The 22,857-nt window shown below is 42.9% G+C and overlaps 1 protein-coding gene across 1 annotated transcript; it reads left to right on the top strand.

Annotated features, from left to right (window-relative positions):
• The first annotated feature begins 6,284 nt into the window (after nt 1-6,284).
• Nucleotides 6,285-20,440, top strand: LOC139452844 (uncharacterized). The gene is made up of 5 exons (XM_071234482.1): nt 6,285-6,456; nt 12,167-12,301; nt 13,557-13,743; nt 15,243-15,479; nt 17,943-20,440. Exons 1-5 carry the CDS (start codon nt 6,367-6,369, stop codon nt 18,029-18,031), a joined length of 738 nt encoding a protein of 245 aa, XP_071090583.1. The 5' UTR covers nt 6,285-6,366; the 3' UTR covers nt 18,032-20,440.
• Nucleotides 20,441-22,857: the final 2,417 nt, after the last annotated feature.

Here is a 22,857-nt window from a genome sequence, read left to right on the forward strand (position 1 = left end):
ACAGCTAGAATATTGCTGAGTGCGGCGTAAAACAACAAACAGTCAAACAATCAAATCAAATCATAGCCTGAAAGTGAAGCTTTCAAGCACTTCCTGGTGTTGCATTGTGGGGCATTCAGATGAACAAGGAAACAAAACACAGGTTTCAGTTCAAAGACTTAATACGGGGGACAATGTATGTCGTGATTGTGTCCTCACTGACGTAAAGCATTCCTTCCAGCTCAAAGTCGGTATTTCAAATCAATAAGTTTCCTTGATTAATGCATTGTGGGTATTATTGATTAAATCATTTTCTTCTGTCGGTCTTCCCGTCTGTCCGTGAGGGCTTCCGCTGAGATATTCAGTTAGGCACGGCTAGCGTACTGCAGATATGTTATGGATATTTTGCGGGTATATTGAGGGAATATCTGGGTATACTGCGGGTATATTATGGATATATTGTGGCTATATTGAGGGAATATTACGGGCATATTATGGATATATTGAGGGAATATTGCTGGTATATCATGGATATATTCATATTATGGATATATTGTGGCTATATTGAGGGAATATTGCTGGTATATCATGGATATATTTCGGGTATATTGAGGGAATATTTGGGTATACTGCGGGTATATTATGGATATATTGTGGCTATATTGAGTGAATATTGCGGGCATATTATGGCTATATTGCGGGTATATTGAGGGAATAATGCGGGTATATTAAAGATAAATTGCAGGTACGTTATGCGAACATTGCGGGTATATTATGGATATGTTGCAGGTATATTATGGATATATTGCGGGTATATTATGGATATATTGAGGGAATATTGAGGGTATATTATGGATATATTGCGGGTTTATTATGGATATATTGAGGGAATATTGTGGGTATGTTATGTATATATTGCGGGTATATTGAGGGAATATTGCGGGTATATTATGGATATATTGAGGGTATATTGAGGAAACGTTGCGGCCGATATTATGGATATATATGGGTTTATTGCGGAAATATTTGGGTTTCATGCCGGTATATCATGGATATGTTGCGGGAATGTTGCGGGCGTATTATGGGCCTATTGTGGGTGTGTGGCAGGTGTAGAAAACACCACATACCATGTTACTGTTGTCCCAACATAATTCAAACGTGTTTTGACCTTGCAATAAAAGCTTACAAAGCTCAAACAACCCGCTCAAATCACTCGCAGTTGTCAAAAACAGTGATATATAAATATATATCCTGGTCCACCTTACATGACTGCTACAGTCTTCAGTCGGCTGATATCGTGTAATCATTGATTTTATTTTTTAGTGGCTACATGTTCAGAGCTCGAGTGTTTTGAACCTTTCCACCGTGGTGTTAGTCTACAGGTGCACGTACAGGTAAACGTAGGTCACGAACCCGCCTCTCACCAAGGCGACAAATTCGAAAATCAAGTAAAAGAATTAACCCATCTCGTATAACCGCAACAGCTTAACTTAGAGTATAAACATTGTACTGTTGAGTACATTCTAACGTGAGTGGACGTCCGTTTGAACTTTGTATTTCATAAATATGTAAGAGTGGGTGGGTATTGTTTTACGCCGCTTTTAGCAATATTCCAGCAATATCACGACGGGAGACACCAGAAATGGGCTTAACACATTGTACCCATGTGGGGAATGGAATCCGGGTCCTCGGCGTGACGAGCGAACGCTTTAACCACTAGGCCACCCACCGCCGCTCGACCACCTCCATCTAGTGCTGGTCGAATACAGATACATTGATGGTAGTTCATGATGAACTACCCTACCTCGCGCAGCTCCTCCCAAACCCCCCCCCCCCCCCCCCCCACCCCTCCCACCATGTAAACCCGATAATAACACTCGTGCGTGCACCCTCCCTCACGCAGCTTCGACCCAACCCCCTCAGCCACCCCCCATGTATACCCGATAATAACACTCATGCACTCTCTCTCACGCAGCTCCGACCCCCCCCCCCCCCCCCCCCCCCCTCACGTATACCCGGTCATGATGTTGGATTGAGGGCAAGTTGTCAACAAACAACTAAATGACTAAACAACATTTTATGCCCGCTTTTATGCCCCCGTTACTGAGACGGGCACTATAATCTTAGCAGCTATCTTTGGCGACAAAACCCTTTCCATATTCTTAAGACAGCTCTGCTAAAGGTAGAGTCCATTGTACGATTCCGAGGACATTATGAGCATATGTTTATGAATAGTGATGATAGCAGGGTGTTCGCGAAAAGGTGAGCGTATCCTGCCCCATTCATGGCACCCGTCACAAACACATGCAAAGGCTAGTTAATTGTTGACCTGAAAAAACAGGAACATATGGTACACTACTGGAACATCGGACATCATTTTAATCTCTCATAAAGTAAAATTAGAAATGTCACATTTTGAAACATTTTGAAAGCTTTACTGAGGCCTTGAAAGATGTCCCTGATCAAACAACTTTTGTGCAAGAGTCGTGTGACTTTCTTTGAAATCTTCGTTGAAAAAGCATACTCGATTGTACCTTAGACGTTGTGAAATGTAAACACCAAAGACTGTGCGTGTATGTGTCTGTTTGTGTTTCTCTTTGTGTGTAAGTGTGTGTCAGTATGTGTGTCTCGGTGTGTGCCTCTCTGTGTGTGTAAGTGTGTGTCTGTGTGCAATCTGTGTTTGTGTGTATGTTGCGTGTTTACATGTCTGTCTGTCTGTCTGTGTCTGCGTGTGTGGGATGTGTGTCTGTGTGCAATCTGTGTTTGTTTGTGTGTGTATGTTGCGTGTCTACGTGTCTGTCTGTCTGTGTCTGCGTGTTTGTCTCCGTGTGTATCTGTGCGTTTGTTTCTGTGTGTGTGTGTGTGTGTGTGTGTACATTGCAATATCGTAACTTGAGCCCTTTCGAAATTCCACCCTTGCTTTCAAAATATGCGAATATATCAACTAGTGGTGTGTTTCTGTGTGAGCGAAGACCAGAGTGACCATTTGATTGTGATTCATCCCGATTTATGAGCTTGTAAAACACACGTCTCGGTGTTCCCAGGCTGCTGGTGAGTGTTCAGTCAGAGATAGGCCACGCAGAGCGTTGTCCCAACACCCGGACAGCTAGGTGGCCTCGTCTGTCAGCATGGTGTGTGTGCACCAGTGATGAGTTACCACACAGAACCACACTGTTTGTTGGTTTGTTGTTGCACGCCGCACTCAGCAATATTCCAGCTATATGACTGCGGTCTGTAAAACATCTGGACCAGACAATCCAATAATGGACATCATGAGCATATATACACGCAACTGGAATACGACGACATGCATCAACCAAGTCACTGAGCTTGACCACCCGATCCCGTTTAGTCACCTCTTACGAGCATGGGTTGCTGAAGACCAGTTCTACACGTGATCTGATAACGGTGGTACACGGCATATAACAGTGTAATGACTGAGGGTGGGTAGCCTACCGGGTGTAGCACTGCTCGTCTCGACTTGAATCCTACATTGTCACGATGACCCTAGTTCTGTCAGCAGCACCAACCATGCTCCTGCATCTCACCAACCAGTTCCTTAACCTGGGTCAAGTTTGGAGTTCCCATACCGGTACCGTGATATAATTCACTTACAAGCAGTAGTAAACCAAACACTCTATCACACAACAGTAAATAGAACAAAGTCGTTTTGAGCTCAGTGTATGATAACACAACCTTTCATATAAGCATGTAATTTTTGCGTATCTTCGTTAGCTCAACAATATACTGCACTGTACTAAGACACGTTCCTTGTCCCATTATGTTGACATGTTTAGGTCTACACTTATTTAGGATTATGTTCAACAGCTAAACGCTTTGGTCTAATCAAGTTAAGATTGATTAAATAACCCATAATAATATGCATTTTGTCGCAAACATGTTTAAATTCTAAACATTATTTAAACACTAAATATGCTTAAGTTCTGAATATTGTAGTATGTGTGACTGTGAGACGGTAGCACATTTCATGTGTTTAGATCTTAAACATGTTTAGATAGAAAACACCATACGTGTATTCCGTTAAGGACTTCAACACATTCCTAAGTATGTTTCGATTTAACAATGTCTTGTATATGCTTACATTCTAAACACGTTGTTTACAGTGCACATAGGTTGCTTACAGGCACTGAAGTTGCTCGTTTATTCTGTTGCAGAGAGGTGAGAGCAGTATGGCCTACTTTGACGCCGTCTACCCCCAGGTCCACTACACGCAGCTTCCGCCCAGAGCCGCGCCGGTAAGTACTATACGACGACGTCGGGGACGATGCTGTTCGCGACACCATCTCAGATACCAGCTTGCCAAAACATCCTTTGGTAAAGGGTTCAAAACATTTCTTTTAAAAGAATAGATTCTACAAACCGAAGGCATATTTGAGAACGAGTTTTGTGTCACTGTCACATGCGACATACTTGATTCCTCTCACACTGTATCCCCTACTTCTACCATAGATTGTGTCCCTTTCCTGAGACAGGATCCGCTGATCTTGGATCGAATCACACCCCTATTACTATGCTTGTGTTGTCTTCGTCCTACCCGTGCGCAAGGTTTCGCTAAGTTATGAACGGTCAGCTTCACTTAAGGTTGTTTTTTTCCCACGTCAAGCTGACACGCTGTGATCCTATATGCCCGAAGTACTCTTCCAAGTGGCGTTAAACTCATACATACACTACTGTCTAACAGTACTAAATAAACCCAACATTCAATAGGCCAGATTGTTATACTGATTAATAGAGTCATTAACAATTCAAATCCGCGAATGAGTGAGTATGGTTTAGAAATAGTCAAGAGATGTCTTCACCCATTGTTACCATGTGGGGAATCGAACCCGTGCCCTTGGCCTGACGAGTGGACGCTTTAACCACGAAGCTACCCCACCACCCCTGTGTCAAATGGTGAGAGGGACATACAACTTCAATCCAAACCTCACAGATATATAGGAACATCGTGCAATACGTTATAAGGAAATTATTACTGGAAGGATAGAATAGGCGAGTTGGATAGTGCTGGTCAGTGGAGTTGAATAGTACTGGTCCGTTGAGTTGAATACTACTGGACAGTGGTGTTGAATAATACTGGTCAGTGGTGTTGAATAGTACTGGTCAGTGAAGTTGAATAGTACTGGTCAGTGGTGTTGAATAATACTGGTCTGTGGAGTTTAATAATACTGGTCAGTGAGTGAGTGAGTTGGGTTTAACGCCGCTTTTAACATTATTCCAGTTATATCACGGCGTGTCAGCTTAATGTGGGAGGAAAGCCCGAGGTGATGCAGGTCTAAGACGTTTACCACTTCGGTGAAACCCACGAGCACGGGTATGGTGCTGACAAACCTAGAAACATGATTGGGGCGAACCGGGATTCGAACCCACAATCATAGGTTTCTAGCATGCCAAAGGGATGCAACTCTGCACAGCGAATCGCGGCGCCTTAGACGACTGGGCCACCCGTGCCCCCAATATTGGTCAGTGGTGTTGAATAATACTGGTCAGTTGTGTTGAATAATACTGGTCAGTTGTGTTGAATAGTACTGGTCAGTGGTGTTGAATAATACTGGTCAGTGGTGTTGAATAATACTGGTCAGTGGAGTTGAATAATACTGGTCAGTAGAGTTGAATAGTACTGGTCAGTGGTGTTGAATAGTACTGGTCAGTGGTGTTGAATAGTACTGGTCAGTGGTGTTGAATAATACTGGTCAGTGGTGTTGAATAATACTTGTCAGTGATGTTGAATAGTACTAGTCAGTTTAAAATTTAGTTGCCGTGGAACAGCAGACAAGCAGGTCTCCGAACGCCTTCCACTATATCGGAATCAGTGTTTATCATACCACTTGAGTGTGTACTACTTTCGACCCAGTCAATAATGAGCGTATGCTTCGAGACCAAACAAATCAACACTGCTAACTGAAATCCACCCTTTAAGACACAAGCTCACAGTCACTTGTCCAGTAATGAGACTCCGTATGCCGCTAGTAATCTGGGACGCCACTCTTTTTAAGAGTTTATGAACTTCTGCGTCTTACTTAGCCGCTAATGCAATCAATACAACTCCGCTATTATTCGTTACTTTCAATAGCCAGGTTTCACCCAAGTCAATCATTTTTGTTGTATGAATGCAGATCAGGAACGATAACTCTACCTAAACGTGTCACGTGGTGCCAATGCATTGAATGTATTGAGTCTTGTTATATGTTAAGGGAGAAATCTTTGTCAGTTTGTTGACAATTTAAGTACGCTCTTAAGTGAGCCCAGTTAGCCGGTGATATCGGTGGTCGCTATGCCGACGGCTGTAACGGAGGGACCGTTCAGTGAATAGTAATCTCTACGCTGTGAGCTTTTCGAGTGAGATCGGAATCGTATTTGGATTCTGACATGGCGTTCTGTAATGGATTTACTCCCACGGACCGGCTTAGGAAGTTAGAAGCGCAGGAGAAGGAGGGGGGCAGCAAATCAAATACCCCTGTAAGTGGAGTTTCAAATTGTCAGATTTAATCAATGTTAAGGTGTTAACGTTTGTGGAGAGTTCAGTGTTTGATTGAGGCAGGTTAATGTTGAGGTATCAGTGTTCCTCGCTGTCCTCGTTTTGTCCTTCAATGACAACTCCACACATTTTGAAAATAATTCTTCAAACAAGTTAAATGTAGATGTAGTGATTGTTGGATGTGGTGGTGTTTTATGTTTAAAGGGAGACCATGCATGTTCCATGTGCAGGCGTTGCCTGCATTTATATTTTAATCCATCTGTGAAACATGGCATTGTTTCTGTAAGGTTCACGGGGCGGTGGGTAGCCTAGTGGTTAAAGCGTTCGCTCGTCACGCCGAAGGCCGGGTTCGATTCCCTACATGGGTAAAATGTACGAAGCCTATTTCAGGTGTCCCCCGCCGTGATGTCGCTGGAATATTGCTAAAAACGGCGTAAAATCATAATCACCTAATCAGTGTAAAGGTTCCGACCGATACATGGACACGTGGAGACAAACACGTCGGTTTAGAACAACTTGGACCAAAGGTACAAGGGCTGGCTGTCTGCTGGAGCCTAGTGTCTCTGTCTATATCGTGTCATGAATACGTCCCTATTGACATCACTGCGTGCCCTGTCGTGGTACACTCCTCATGCCCAGCATGGCATGTGATCGGGGGACTTCTCATTCCTACACCACGTGTCATTTGTCTCTAATGTCAAGTCAAATATTGCCACCATTACATACACCGACCTCCCTTAGATTGCCTTCGTAGGACGAAGTGACCCAAATACCGTCAGTTACCTCATAATGTCACACAAATACCGTCAGTGACCTCATAATGTCACACAAATACCGTCAGTGACTTCATAATGTCACACAAATACCGTCAGTGACTTCATAATGTCACACAAATGCCGTCAGTGACTTCATAATGTCACACAAATGCCGTCAGTGACCTCATAATGTCACACAAATACCGTCAGTGACCTCATAATGTCACACAAATACCGTCAGTGACTTCATGAGGTCACACAAATACCGTCAGTGACTTCATGAGGTCACACAAATACCGTCAGTGACTTCATAATGTCACACAAATACCGTCAGTGACTTCATAATGTCACACAAACACCGTCAGTGACTTCACGAGGTCACACAAATGCCGTCAGTGACCTCATAATGTCACACAAACACCGTCAGTGACTTCATAATGTCACACAAATACCGTCAGTGACTTCATAATGTCACACAAACACCGTCAGTGACTTCATGATGTCACACAAATACCGTCAGTGACTTCATGATGTCAAACAAATACCGTCAGTGACCTCATAATGTCACCTAAATACCGTCAGTGACTTCATGAGGTCACACAAATACCGTCAGTGACTTCATGAGGTCACACAAATACCGTCAGTGACCTCATAATGTCACACAAATACCGTCAGTGACTTCATAATGTCACACAAAAAACGTCAGTGACTTCATGAGGTCACACAAATACCGTCAGTGACTTCATAATGTCACACAAATACCGTCAGTGACTTCATGAGGTCCCACAAATACCGTCAGTGACTTCACGAGGTCACACAAATACCGTCAGTGACCTCATAATGTCACCCAAATACCGTCAGTGACTTCATGAGGTCACACAAATACCGTCAGTGACCTCATAATGTCACACAAATGCCGTCAGTGACTTCATGAGGTCACACAAATACCGTCAGTGACCACGAGATCACACAAATGCCGTCAGTGACCTCATGAGGTCACACAAATGCCGTCAATGACCTCATGAGATCACCCAGGAAGGCAACATAGTTTCACCATCTCTGAAAATTGATGGAAACAAACTCAAAAACACAGAGGCTTTTAATCACATATATATGTTAGAATGCATGTCAAATATTTACTATTGATATGAATCAGTTCAGGACATCAGTAATTATTTTATTTATTTATCAAATTAATATTCTACATTCAATTACAAATATGACGGATTATTTTAATGATTAAAAGGGTATAACAGGCTCGGATATGTTGGCATTTCCAACAAATTGGTCTCAGGTCTGTAAACAATCCTGTGTCGGTCTGCTGCGATGCATAAGAGTATAAGAGATGTTGATTGTCGTTACTCTGGGCGAGAATAACAACATCGAGACCTGGACTGAAAATGTGGAACACACCTTGCAGCAGAGGATCCACTGAGCCCCCGCCCCGCCCTCGCCCCCGCCCCTGCCCCTTCAAATCATGTTTTCCATAAGACAAATGTTATATTTCACTCCGTTAGTCACCATATGACCTGTAATCCATGTTTATTTCAACTATAAATTTATTAAGTCAATTTTGTTTCAGTTGTAGTGACTGTTGAAGTTTTTATTCTTATTAGATAGAAAATAGAAATATTAACTTCTAGCTGTCACCGCCAGTGAATGTACAGATCAATGGAAAGAGATTGAAATACGCGTACTTATAGCGATAACAGCGTTCTGGCATTCCAGTCCCTATACAAGTATGTGGAGTGGAAGATTTACAGTACAGTCACCCGACATGCCATCAGTTGATTCGTAACGCTGTCGATCTCCACACATACTGCAGCGCCGAGGGCAACCAAAGACTCGGGTGTCCCTAGGATACCCGTGTATCTCTCTCAGGTCTCTGGGATAAAGGTGTATCTATAAATGAAGGAACTTAGATACAGGCGTATCCCTCTCAGGGGTTTCTGGGATTGAGGGAGATTACTACTGAATTATCTCCCCTGGAAACAACTTAAAACTAACCCTAGGGACTACGAATCAATAACTGGTCAATATCGTGGGGAATATCAAAGGAAGGGAAATAACTGTTTAGAAGCACTCGCGTGTAATATATTCCCAGTCATCGTGCTTATAGTGACGAATAAGTGAGTAAGTTTGGTTCAACGCACTTTGGGCAGTATTTAAGTTGTATTAGTTTGATGTGGGGGGGAAAGCTCCAGGTTAAACACAGGTTGAAGGTTTACTTAAGTGACGACTACAGGTACGGGGATGTACACGTCAGAACTTGGACCACTCCACCAGTATGTCCTGCAGCGAGGGGACGCAACTCTGAAAGCACCTTGTATATCACTTAACCATGCAGGCACATTAACATGCATTCTCAAACCATCAGCAGTTTATGTAACGTTGATCCTCTAGTGCCATGACCATCATCCACGAAGAAGGAAGAGGCACAGGTGGCCAATTCGTCTTAGGCGCCACAATTCAATGTGCAGAGTTACATCCTTGGGCACACCAAAAACCTATGATCGAGAATTCGAATTCCGCTTCGCCCCGATTATATTTTTAGGTTTTCAGCACTATGCCCGTGCTCGTGGTTTCACCAAAGTTGTAAACGTCTGCGACCCGCATCACTTCGGACTTTCCTTCCACAATCAGCAGACATGCCCCCCCCCCCCCCCCCCCCCCCCCCCCCATCTCATATATGTTCCTGATGCTATTGAACACATTGGGACTTACAGTATTATGCAGTATGATTAAACACATTGGGACTTACAGTATTATGCAGTATGATTAAACACATTAGGACTTACAGTATTATGCAGTATGATTAAACACATTGGGACTTACAGTATTATGCAGTATGATTAAACACATTAGGACTTACAGTATTATGCAGTATGATTAAACACATTGGGACTTACAGTATTATGCAGTATGATTAAACACATTAGGACTTACAGTATTATGCAGTATGATTAAACACATTAGGACTTACAGTATTATGCAGTATGATTAAACACATTAGGACTTACAGTATTATGCAGTATGATTAAACACATTGGGACTTACAGTATTATGCAGTATGATTAAACACATTAGGACTTACAGTATTATGCAGTATGATTAAACACATTGGGACTTACAGTATTATGCAGTATGATTAAACACATTTATGTGTATCTTTGGTATATTTTGAAATGCAAGACACATGTAAAATCAAATTCTTCCTGCAGGATTCTTTGACCGAAGTACGTACTCGAAGTCATACGCGCATTCTGATTGGTTTGTCGTATTTTCGCACGTAGGATTCATCGATTGGGCTACGAGTCTTCTTGCAGGTTACGGAAAGGAGTGATGACGAATAAAACAGAACATGTTTGTTCTTCTGTCGAGCACAACTTTCAGAATCGTTTCTAAAGTTTTACTATATTCAACATATTGTCTATCTATGTGCGCTCACCACCTTCGAAGCAAGATCGCAAAATCAACATGTATTAGGGATTTCACGCAGGCCGTGATATTTGACCTTATGCGGCGTTTCGCGATTTACCTTGCTGATTGTCCTGTACAATCGGGTAACCATAAGCTTGAATGTAGCTAGCAACATATCCTTTGTGGCCACGAATGAGACAGGCGAGGTCGCATTATTCCCTATTGTACCACCTGTTCACTTTCATATAGCCACTGTAATACTGCCTGACAATCCGTGTGCAGAGCGTCGCACAATGACGTAGACTAGCTCAGCGCATTCGTGATATGATCTGTGTGTGTTGGTCGCCATCTTTATCAAACTCCACACGCAACTTTGTTGTTTGAAAACACCGCGACCTTCCATAATTAGTTGCTCTGCGGGAGAATGTTTCTTAACGTGGTAGCGATCTATCATGATCATTGTTGTAACGCTATGCAGGAACGTACACATGTATGTCCTGGTTTTATGTGGTGTCAGTTGCCACCTTTAGGCACCTCCCGGAGACAAACAGGATAATTAGCATCGGTTATTGGTGAAACACGATAGTGCTGGTATATCCTACACAAGCGATTAACCTGTAATGTTCGTGTGATAAATATTAGAGCTTTCGTATTTATTAATACAGTTTCTTTTTAAGCTTACGGGTATTTTAACAATCTTATACTCATGCAGTTTCCAAAGGAAATAGATTTGCATTAATCTCGTCAACCAACTCGATTCTCTCTAAATATATTTAAAATATCACAAAAAAAATCATATTGATTTCAATTAGGATTAACATATACTCCTATTTGGCGTACATCAAGCATGACCAACACTGCCACTAACTAGAACACGCCATTTAACATTTGAAATACTTGTTTTAATATATGTAAGGTTTACATATTTGGAAATATATTATGCCAAGAGTACAAAATTGGGCTCTCAGGATTTTTATCCTTGTTTTTTTCATCCATCAAATTGCTCTTTGATTTATGTGCTAATGTGAGAGTGTTTGCTGGTTACAGTCAAGCAGAGGTGTTTCAGTTCAATGACTTCTCCCTGCTGGTTGTTCGGTTCAATGACTTCTCCCTACTGGTTGTTCAGTTCAATGACTTCTCCCTGCTGGTTGTTCGGTTCAATGACTTCTCCCTACTGGTTGTTCAGTTCAATGACTTCTCCCTACTGGTTGTTCAGTTCATTGACTTCTCCCTACTGGTTGTTCAGTTCAATGACTTCTCCCTGCTGGTTGTTCAGTTCAATGACTTCTCCCTACTGGTTGTTCAGTTCAATGACTTCTCCCTACTGGTTGTTCAGTTCAATGACTTCTTCCTGCTGGTTGTTCGGTTCAATGACTCCTCCCTACTGGTTGTTCAGTTCATTGACTTCTCCCTACTGGTTGTTCGGTTCAATGACTTCTCCCTACTGCTTGTTCAGTTCATTGACTTCTCCCTACTGGTTGTTTCAATCCAGTGACTATTGCTGCTGTTGTTTCAGACAGATGGGTGCTACCTGTTCATCCTGTTCCCGACCCACGGGGGTACGAACGTGCAGGAGGCGGGCCAGGACTGTGTGAGGGCCAGTCGGACGGTCGGGATCTACGGCGGCAGGTTTGTCGGCATCGCCAGGAAGGTTAGTGCTGACTACATATGAAAAACTTGTTTAAATTCACCATACTACCATCTTTAGAAATGTTGAAGCTCCTATACAACGTGTAGGCGATTCACCAAGTCGACCACCAAGTGCCATAACTCTTGAGGCTACCTACGAAACACATGGCGTCCGCACATATATTTAACATCAGAGGTTCCATCTGTCCTGTGCTTGTCCTAGAAATGTTTGTGAATAAGTAAACTGTACTGCACATGATGCCGTTTCGGTGACACAGACCAGACAGGGACGAGCTTTACACATTTACATGCACTCAAACATAAGATCAGAAATAGGAAAGGGGGGTGAGGATGTACACGTAGTTATTAGGTCTCTTTAATATTATAAAAAGTCCACTAATACCTGTTGAAGTGGCGAATCCAGGAATTCTTTGAAATTGATAAAATATTCGCACTGAACAAAAACATGTCCTCTCTCTTGTTGCTATACAGTACCCACCTACCTCACATAAAGTACAACCATTTCAAACACAATATAAGACAATATATAACTTTTTCTTAAATAGTTAATTGATTCATTTGTAAGAGGCTGTTACGGCTCAAAACGTTAGAAGCTGCAGCTATAAGATGATGTCTCTTAATAATTACATTCACCCAGCAGCGAATGGGTACCCGGTAGGATGAGATGGCAATATTTTTGTTAACCTTGCACCTAACAGGCAGCTTAGGTTGTATACTCCCCAGGGAGCTGAGCATGATTGTAAGTTTGGTCATACCCCCGTGTGGTGTTGAAATATACGCAATATAAGAATTAACAAAATGGCCTTTATTGCAAGTGATGTAATGGCATTTGATAAGCTAACATTACCTAAAAACTGCCCACTAATGGATTAGTGTTTCCTGATTGGCTGATAAATGAGTGGGCGGGGCTTGTACAACATTATTGTGCTGACCGGTGTCACTGATTTCGTATTTTATATAAAAATTGTTTGTCTTTATGAATAAAAGAGCAGTTTGTGAAGTTATCATTGTAAACTTACATATTTATAACAGTTAACTTCATTCTATAGACGTAATAGTTATAAACGGCGTATCGTACGCTATACGCCGGCTTTCTCGAAGTGTCCACAACAGATTTTACGCTTACACACATTAAAGTTAATACAAACGTTTGGCGCAGGAGTGTAGGCAAATTTACCCGTGTCTGTAATTTTTACGAGACTGTTCTGTTGAGAGTTGATCTGTCCGTGATGATAACGATGTCATTCCATTGCAAGGTTTTCAGTTACGGCTATGACTCGTCGGTGGATGAAGGCTGTATCGTTTTTTACTTCCCGTCACGTGATTCCGCCGACATGTTCTTCCGGTCAGACCCCAAGTTCAAGCAGCCGGACTTCCCCCAGTGCGCAGGTCACTGCCAGGCGTGGGTGGTGGACCGCCATTACTCGCCAGACAACGAAGGAGGTGCGACGGCAATATATGTACATGTACAGAATACATCCAGTGTTCGTCATATAAGTGACATACCATCATCGCTGCTGTGAAACCATCCTCGATTGCCCAGTGTATAATATTTCCATTCTCGTATAATAAATACCCTGGACCCATTTGTAAATGTAGCTCCAGTTTGGACGTCACTGTCACTACCTTTCTGGGCCCCGTTCCACAAAGCGATCTTAGCGCTACGACTGTAGTAAGTCAGTGTTAAAGAATCGGAGTTACGATCGACTTAGCGCTAAGATCACTTTGTGGAACGGGGCCCCTGATCACACCTGTGAAGATCCGGGTTAGAATAGGTCTTCAGCAACTCATGCTTGTCGTAAAAGGTGACTATGCTTGACGTAAGAGGCGACTAATGGGATCGGGTGGTCAGACTCGCTGACTTGATTGATGCATGTCATCGTATCTTAATTGCGTAGATCGATGCTCATGATGTCATTCACTGGACTGTCTGGTCCAGACGCGATTATTTACAGACCGCCGTCATATAGCTGGAATACTGCTGAATGCGACGTTAAACAACAAACCAAACTTTCTGATCACGTACTTCCCACAGAATGTCTCTCGCATGTAAATGTAATTCGATTGGACGGCAATGTTGTAGCGTGGTGACGCCTGAAGCTGTGGTTTGGGATGGGTCCAGGGTTTTAATCGTAATATAATGAAGATATAACACACTGGATATTCAAGGATGCAATTATCCATGCACCAATGCAGTGTAGCCATGTCGCTCCTGCGATGTACGCACCATCAAATATGCGGAATCCTTACATAGGTGCATGTCATGTGCCATTGGTTCTGAACACTGCCTTGTGGGTTCGAATCCCGGTTCACCCCGATTATGTTTCTAGGTTTGTCAGCACCATACCCGTGCTCGTGGGTTTCACCGAAGTGGTAAACGTCTAAAACCTGCATCACTTCGGGCTTTCCTCCCTCATTAAGCTGACACGCCTCGATATAACTGGAATACTGTTAAAAGCGGCGTTAAACCCAACTCACTCACTCTGAACACTGCAATGTTAGACAAGGAAATCCAAATCTGAAGATTCACATATATTTGGGGATTTTTTCGACCGGTATTTGTCTTCGGACAATTATCGTTAATTATTGTTTACGGCCAACAGGGCAGTCAGAATACGGTATACTAGAACTCAAAGTCCTTGATCAACAAACAATCACGTTTATTTCGTAATTCAGGCCATAGGACAGTTGGAAGATATTTAACATTTTATGTCACACGTCCAGAGTGTTACATCTCTGTCGATCTCATTTTAAATAATTTTCATAAATATGAAGCTATCAAGCGTAGGACATTAATACCAGTCTGATACGATGTAACGTCACGATACCCGCTTAACCATTATCGGTACTATGGTCATATCTCGACGGGTTTCTTGAACAACAACTGGATATATTTATAAGATCCGTGGTGTTCAGTTTGACAGCACATGTTTCCCTTGTAGCTCTGAACACGTTCATGATCTCGGAGATCCGCCTGAAGGACCCCGACTGCTACATGCACTACAAACACAACTTCGCCACGCCCTTCGCCGACCTCCTCCAGAAGTACCATGCCCAGCCCTACGTCGTGCAGACCTCCAGTGTGATGGGCATCCGGCGCTTCTACAAGGACCCCAACCACATCGTCACCGTCCACTTGTTCCGGAGCCCCCTCAACCTCGAGGATGTCATGAATGATGGTATGTAGAGAGTTTTGGTCCGCCAGGATGTCATATGTCACTGCCTTGTTCGGTATTTAGTGGAACCCCTGAACCACGAGGATGTCATTTGTCACTACCCTGATCAGGTATGGAACAAAACCCTTGAACCACGAGGATGTCATATGTCACTGCCTTGTTAGGTATGTAATGGAACCCTTGAATCACGAGGATGTCTTATGCCACTGCCATGTTAGGTATGTAATGGAACCCCTGAACCACGAGGATGTTATTTGTCACTACCTTGTTAGGTATGTAATGGAACCCCTGAACCACGAGGATGTTATTTGTCACTACCTTGTTAGGTATGTAATGGAACCCTTGAATCACGAGGATGTCATTTGTCACTACCCTGATAAGGTATGGAACAAAACCCTTGAACCACGAGGATGTCATATGTCACTGCCTTGTTAGGTATGTAATGGAACCCTTGAATCACGAGGATGTCTTATGCCACTGCCATGTTAGGTATGTAATGGAACCCCTGAACCACGAGGATGTTATTTGTCACTACCTTGTTAGGTATGTAATGGAACCCTTGAATCACGAGGATGTTATTTGTCACTACCCTGATCAGGTATGGAACAAAACCCTTGAACCACGAGGATGTTATTTATCACCTTCCTGATGAGGTATGTAAAGGAACCCTTTAATCACAAGGATGAATAGTAGCCAGCAGTGGGTTCGAACCCCTTCCTCGGGCTTACTCACTTTGGACTTTTCTCGCACTTCTGACATGCACAGCAACAACTGTTATAATCCGCGTTGTTCAAACTGACGTTAATGACTCTTGTTTAAAGTGGTGGTTGGGCGGTGGGGTAGCCTTGTGATTAAAGCGGTCGCCAGTCACGCCGAGGACACGGGTTCTATTTCCCACATAAGTACAATGTGTGAAGCCCAATTCTGGTGTACCCCGCCATGATCTTGCTGGAATATTGCTAAAAGTGGCGTAAAAACATACTCACTCAAAGTGGAGCTGTCCCATACTCATTCACAACTCAAGCACAGGTCATTGTTGACGAAATCAACTACTGTCCATGACAAGGCCCTTTTACGGCGCTTCTGATATTCCTGCTCTGTGTCTCTCAAAGATGTTGCACCAGGCCGGGATGGGAATACTAGTCAGTGATATGATGACCACTGGTCAGTGCCGACACGGTCGTCACCAATCTATGTAGTATCAATATTCTCAAGCCAGTATGTCCAACGAATCACCTATTAGGTCGTTTAACTACCAGCCCTGGATTCACTGCTTCCGAGAAACAAAGGAAGGAGAGAGTGAGTGAGTGAGTTGGGATTAACGCCGCTTGGAACAATTATCCAGTTATATCGCGTGTCAGCTCACTGTGTGATTGGCATTCTAGAAGTTGGTAAGTAAGTAAGAAAACGTACACATTTATGGATAACAACTTCTGGTTTTTTTGCATATAGCGACGTTTCGATTTAATTAGGATCGAATCAGCTTGTCACAACCATTGAGCCCTTTTAATCCTTATTCTTACTGTACACCTGGCTTGATCACCTGTGTGCTTCATCACCTGTGTGCTCTTTGTTATTCTTACTGTACATTTGTCTTCATCCGTTTATCTGTATGCAGCTTGTTATCTATTACCTGTTGTTGTCAATGTTAACCTGCTGCTCATCACAACATGCCATGCATATATTCCTCTCATCACTTGGTTGTTGTCAATGTTAACCTGCTGCTCATCACAACATGCCATGGATATATTCCTCTCATCACTTGGTTGTTGTCAATGTTAACCTGCTGCTCATCACAACATGCCATGCATATATTCCTCTCATCACTTGGTTGTTGTCAATGTTAACCTGCTGCTCATCACAACATGCCATGCATATATTCCTCTCATCACTTGGTTGTTGTCAATGTTAACCTGCTGCTTATCACAACATGCCATGCATATATTCCTCTCATCACTTTGTTGTTGTCAATGTTAACCTGCTGCTCATCACAACATGTCATACATATATTCCTCTCATCACTAGTCTTGGTTGTTGTCACTGCAGCTTGGTAATGGTGTAAAAATCTACATCGAAACGTCGCTATATGTGCAGTAAATCAGAAGTTGTTATCCATAATGGTGTACGTTGTCTTGCGTGTCGGCTTGACAAGCACGATAAGTGGGAGGAAAGCCTGAAGTGATGCAGGCCTCAGACGTTTAGCATTTAGTGAAACCTATGAACACAGTGGTGGTGACGAAGCGGGAAACATAATTAGGGTGATGCTGGGGTTCGATTCCACGATCATAGGATTCTGGCACGACTAAGGGACGCAACTCTGCACAATGAATTGCGGCATCTAAGACGACTGAGACATCAGTACCACCTAGTGGAAAGGGAAAGATAACACATCTGCTATGGTGGATTTTTTAACTTAAACCATTACTCTTGAATAATCTTAATCTGATCCTCATCCTTTCTTCACAGGAATGTACCAGAGCCTAAGACAAACTCACAATGCACTCGCTTACGAAATGACAACAGTTTTCACCATCGACCCGAGGGCCTGCCCATAGCCTTGGTCACGTGACACCCCTGGCGTGTGGAGACGACTACAGTAGAAAGGATATGCACCCATGACGTCTGATTGCCTCCCTTACCTGTTTATGAGTCTGAGATGCTGGCAGTGCAACATCATCGTCTTCCAGTCTCTCGGCAGCAGGAGTTGTCGGGGGTGACTAAGGTCTGGACATTTGGTAGCTCTGGCAAATCTAAATATCTTGTCTTTGTCTGCTCAAATTTTGTAATGAATATGTAGAAGTTAATCACCGGTCTCACTACCCCACGCCAGTGTTTCACGGCACCATTGTGTGCACGATATCTGCACCTAGACTTGGAATGAGTCCCCTTAAACAAATCGCTACAATCATCGACCAGGCAATACGGTACAGGTGTCCCTGGCGATAAAGCTGTACAGATGAAGTGTACCTGAAGACTGTCTATTGGTGGTATACTAGTGTAGTGTAAGGATATCGTCGGATCCCAGGTGTTATATATACAATCGTTTCACAAAGCAACCTTAGCTTTACATAGACTTACGATAGTCGTTCCACAAAACGTTCTCAGCGCCACGACTATCGTAAGGCCCTTTGGCAGAACAACAAATATGTACTTCAAGTGTGTATTCTAATCAACTATTGACAGGGAGACAGATTACACACACTAGTTACATATGTTTATATATACAGTAACCTACGGTTATAACGAACTCAAATGGACCACTAATTTTAGTTCGTTATAACCGTAGTTCGGTATAAGCATACATACAACATCTATACAGTAAATGGCGGGAACCAAAAAGCAAGTTCGTAATATCCGTCAGTTCGTTATAAGCGTGTTCGTTATAAACGTGTTTTACTGTATTCAGTTTTGTATATCATGCAATAACGGAAACATCCCTATCAACCGTTGGGTAGTATATGTGAAGGTGAAACGTGGACCTTGCTGGCGTTTGATGGGCAAGCGACTTTAACGGGGTTCTCTCTATGTCTTACATGAGTTTCATATTATGATTAATAATTTATCGGTCCCTGGGAAAATAAAAGCTTCACTTCAGTCCTATCTTACTTTAGCACCGAATAATAATTTCAGTAACAAGACACGATGGGAATGTTTGAAGGGTTCGAAGTGACGAAGTGGATCGAATTATACCTATTTCTGAGCTTGCCCTATCTTCATCTTAAAGATCATCCCTACTCCACACAAGTAGAACACGTTTGTTTACAATCGCCTTCAACTGCCGCTCAAAGAAACGCGTTGCAACAAAACTGTAGCTATATCTTGGTGGCATTTTAGATGCTGCCGTATCACTGAAGAATGTTTCGGTACAGATGCTGCTCAAGGACTGGCATCTGTCCTGAAACGTCTCATTGAATAAAGAATTTGAAATCCATAACACTTTCTTAACGCTGAAGATTTTGTTCATTTTTTATTAATCCAGCTAACCGTATTATTAAAAAAAAAATTGTAATTTAATTTTTCATCACTATTTCGACAACCGAGCAAATCGTTTGAAAATACATCTGACACCCAAATCAACACGTGACACGTGATGTCTCGTGACTACATACTGCTGGGTCCAGTCAGATGGCGGCACTATCCAAAGAGCCAGGTTTTAGCCCGTTGAAGCGTGCACACTTAGCGTTGTGTGTTAATGCTATATACTGACTTTCAATCAAAACGTTAATAGACGCAGAGATGACAGACATGACCTCTTATAACTTTCCAATCAGGTCTTCTACGATTCGTCTTTAACTTCAGTGTGAACTACAACCTTGGGTATCTACATCACATATACGCAACTTTGTCAGTTTTGTTATATTTTTTAAATTCATTGAAGAATTATGCCATGTTTGTACCTTTGTAAACGCGTAAGTCCGGCATTGAAAGGTTCATAACCTATAACCTATGACTCGTTAATCCGGACATTTGTATATTCGGACGATTTCACGTTGATCGGGTTATTCGGATTAACGGTTTTCACTGTATTTAGATTAATATAGATTGATGTGGTTTATAAAGATAACTTTGAGTTATTTAGAAATAGCCTTGGTAAACGGTAGAGGCCAGGATCCGCTGGTCGGGGTTCGAATCTGTTGGAATGACTGAACCGACCACGCTCACCCTAGCGGAGTGCCCCGACACATCAGTATAGACAGTCCAGGGATGGTGTACAGGGCTCGGGGCATTCAGTGGGGCACTACTGGGGAACCTCCCTAGTCCGAACCACCGTCCGGATTCACGAGGTTTCAGCGTATTTCTAAAGATGTAAATGTGTCTTAAGTCGAAATCGTCCTGCGTCAATCTGTCTTTACAGTAGCATTATAGTTTCTTTTCAGTTTACTTTTCTTTGTTATTTATTAACAGTACGTATTAGCCCGGCATCAAGCGACACTGTGATACATGTATATACTGAGAAATAAAGTCCGTCCATTTTGTAAATACTTGTGTGTAGTTGTGTGTCCGACCTCCAGCGGAAGGTGAAACCCCGAACCACAAGAACAAGTTCATTCTTTACACTTAGTATAGCGGAATCTGTCGAAACCGGACTCTGGCTAATCCAAACCAGACCAGTACCGAATTCAGGTAAGGTGAAATTGGGTTTAACGTCGCGTCCAAGATTATTGCACTTATATAGCGACGTGCATGCACGTGTGTGGCTGCTTGTACTGGTCCGGACTTATGCCGATTTATAGTGCTAGCTCACTGAGATACCATGCCGCAGTTTAACATGAATACCCCACTCAGACACAGTATACTGACTCCGAGGCGACCAGTCCTTGTATTAGCCCCTTAATGCCGAGCGCCTGACAGGGTAACAACAAGTACCATCTTTTAACGTCTTTTGGTACGACGTGGCCGGGGATCGAACCCCGGACATTCCGCTCTCCGGGCGAACGCTCTACCACTAGACCACGGAGGCGGTCGTACCGATTCAGTAACGTTTAATCAACGTCTATCATCAAGTAAAACCTGTTTCGTTCGAACTTCCGACTGACATTTTGTGACAAGTGACCAATTTAACAACTGACGCTTCAAAATCCGGATTTACTTTTCACATGTCACTCGGATGTCGGAGGTCCGGTGAGATGTTCTCGTTATTAACGCGGACTTAAACCGGACTTAAATCTCGGTGACGGAAGTACTATACAGTACAATATCACATATGTGAGACACGCCGCGATATAACTGGAATACTGTTCAAAGCGGCGTTAAACCCAACTCACTCACTCAATCACATATGCGAGACAAAAGCACATGTGTGACATCGAAGCAGTGTGTAAGCTCTTCTTTAGACTAGAACATAAACAGGGGTAGTCTTAAGTCCATCTTTGGTCAAGCTCAATAACACAAGAATAAGCTTGTTACATTACATTTTATTTTCTCGAAACCAAATTTTACAGAGGAAATTAAAGTAAGAATATTTCCTGTTGTAGTTTACAGTGAAGAGTGGTTCTTGTGACTGGCAAACTATCATGACAAGGACGCCATAAGTATCAAGCCTCGAGCCCGTGTCAAACTCAACAAACAAACCATCAAGTTTGGAGCCCAAATCTAACCAACTGCCGACAAAAGAAAGTATACACTTGAAACCTGGATTTGACCATACAAAGAATACAAACGTTATCAAAACTGAAAACTGAAGGCCCAAAACATATCTATGATACCCGTATCAAATACATCACCATCGATTAACCATTTCTTTTTTTGTTTCGCGTTTAGTCACCATGAAACATGGGTGTACACTTTCTTTTGGCAGTTTACATGATCAAACCATCAACACTAGATTTACCGTAAAACCTAATGATCAAACGAACCGTTTCATCTTGACCTGTGTGGAATAAGTGAGTGAATTGGGTTTAACGCTTATTCCAGTTATATCAAGGTGTGTCTGCTTAATGTGGGAGGAAAGCCCGAAGTGATGCAGGTCTCAGACCACTTCGGTGAAACCCACGAGCACGGGTATGGTGCTGACAAACCTAGAAACATAATCGGGGCGAACCGGGATTCGAACCCACAATCATAGGTTTCTTGTGTGCCCAAGGGACGCAACCCTGCACATCGAATCGCGGCGCCTAAGACGACTGGGCCACCCGTGCCCCCTGACCTATGTGGAAACACATGTATAACCACATAGTGCCTTGTCTGGTGTGCAGAGAGGCTGTGGCCGCCCAAAACACGTGAGTGACTTGCTTGCCAACGGTATAAGGATCTATACCGAAACGTCGCCATTACAGCATTAAAGAAGTTGTTGTCCATAAATTGTGGCTACTTCGTCATCCCTCAACTTCTAAGTGATGTCTAGCAAACCGTTCACGTGTGTGACTTGACTTCCCTCCTACGACGATGACCGCCGACATCGTGAGAGATCACCAAGAGCATTGAATATACTGATGAAGATGTAACAAATTCTACCCTATCCACCAACAGCAGCTAACGATTGATTGTAGTGATGACACGCCGCCGATTCCGGAGAGAAACACTAAGTGACGGAAGCGGACGTAAAATACAGAATTATTACCCGCATGTGTTGCAACCTGTTTCTACGAAGCATGTGGTTAGAACAGAAGGATGTCCCGAAGAGCTCAACATTCTGCTGCTCAAGGCAACCTTCACACGACACATGTCGGTGCTAGTCTGGATGAACACATTTCTCTAATACACTATATTTACATTGATGAATCACCTAAACTTCAAGCTGGTGTGATTACAACAGCGTTGGGATGTGCTGGTCAATGTATGGACTGTTATATCAATATACTACTTCATTACGTAGGTAGTGAACCAGGATTTTAAGACTATAAGTCGGTGTTCACGTAGACAAATGCATGATGTGATTAAA

This window comes from Haliotis cracherodii, unplaced genomic scaffold (genome assembly GCF_022045235.1).
Source record: "Haliotis cracherodii isolate W230 unplaced genomic scaffold, xgHalCrac1.p SCAF_10, whole genome shotgun sequence".
Classification (NCBI taxonomy): domain Eukaryota; kingdom Metazoa; phylum Mollusca; class Gastropoda; order Lepetellida; family Haliotidae; genus Haliotis; species Haliotis cracherodii.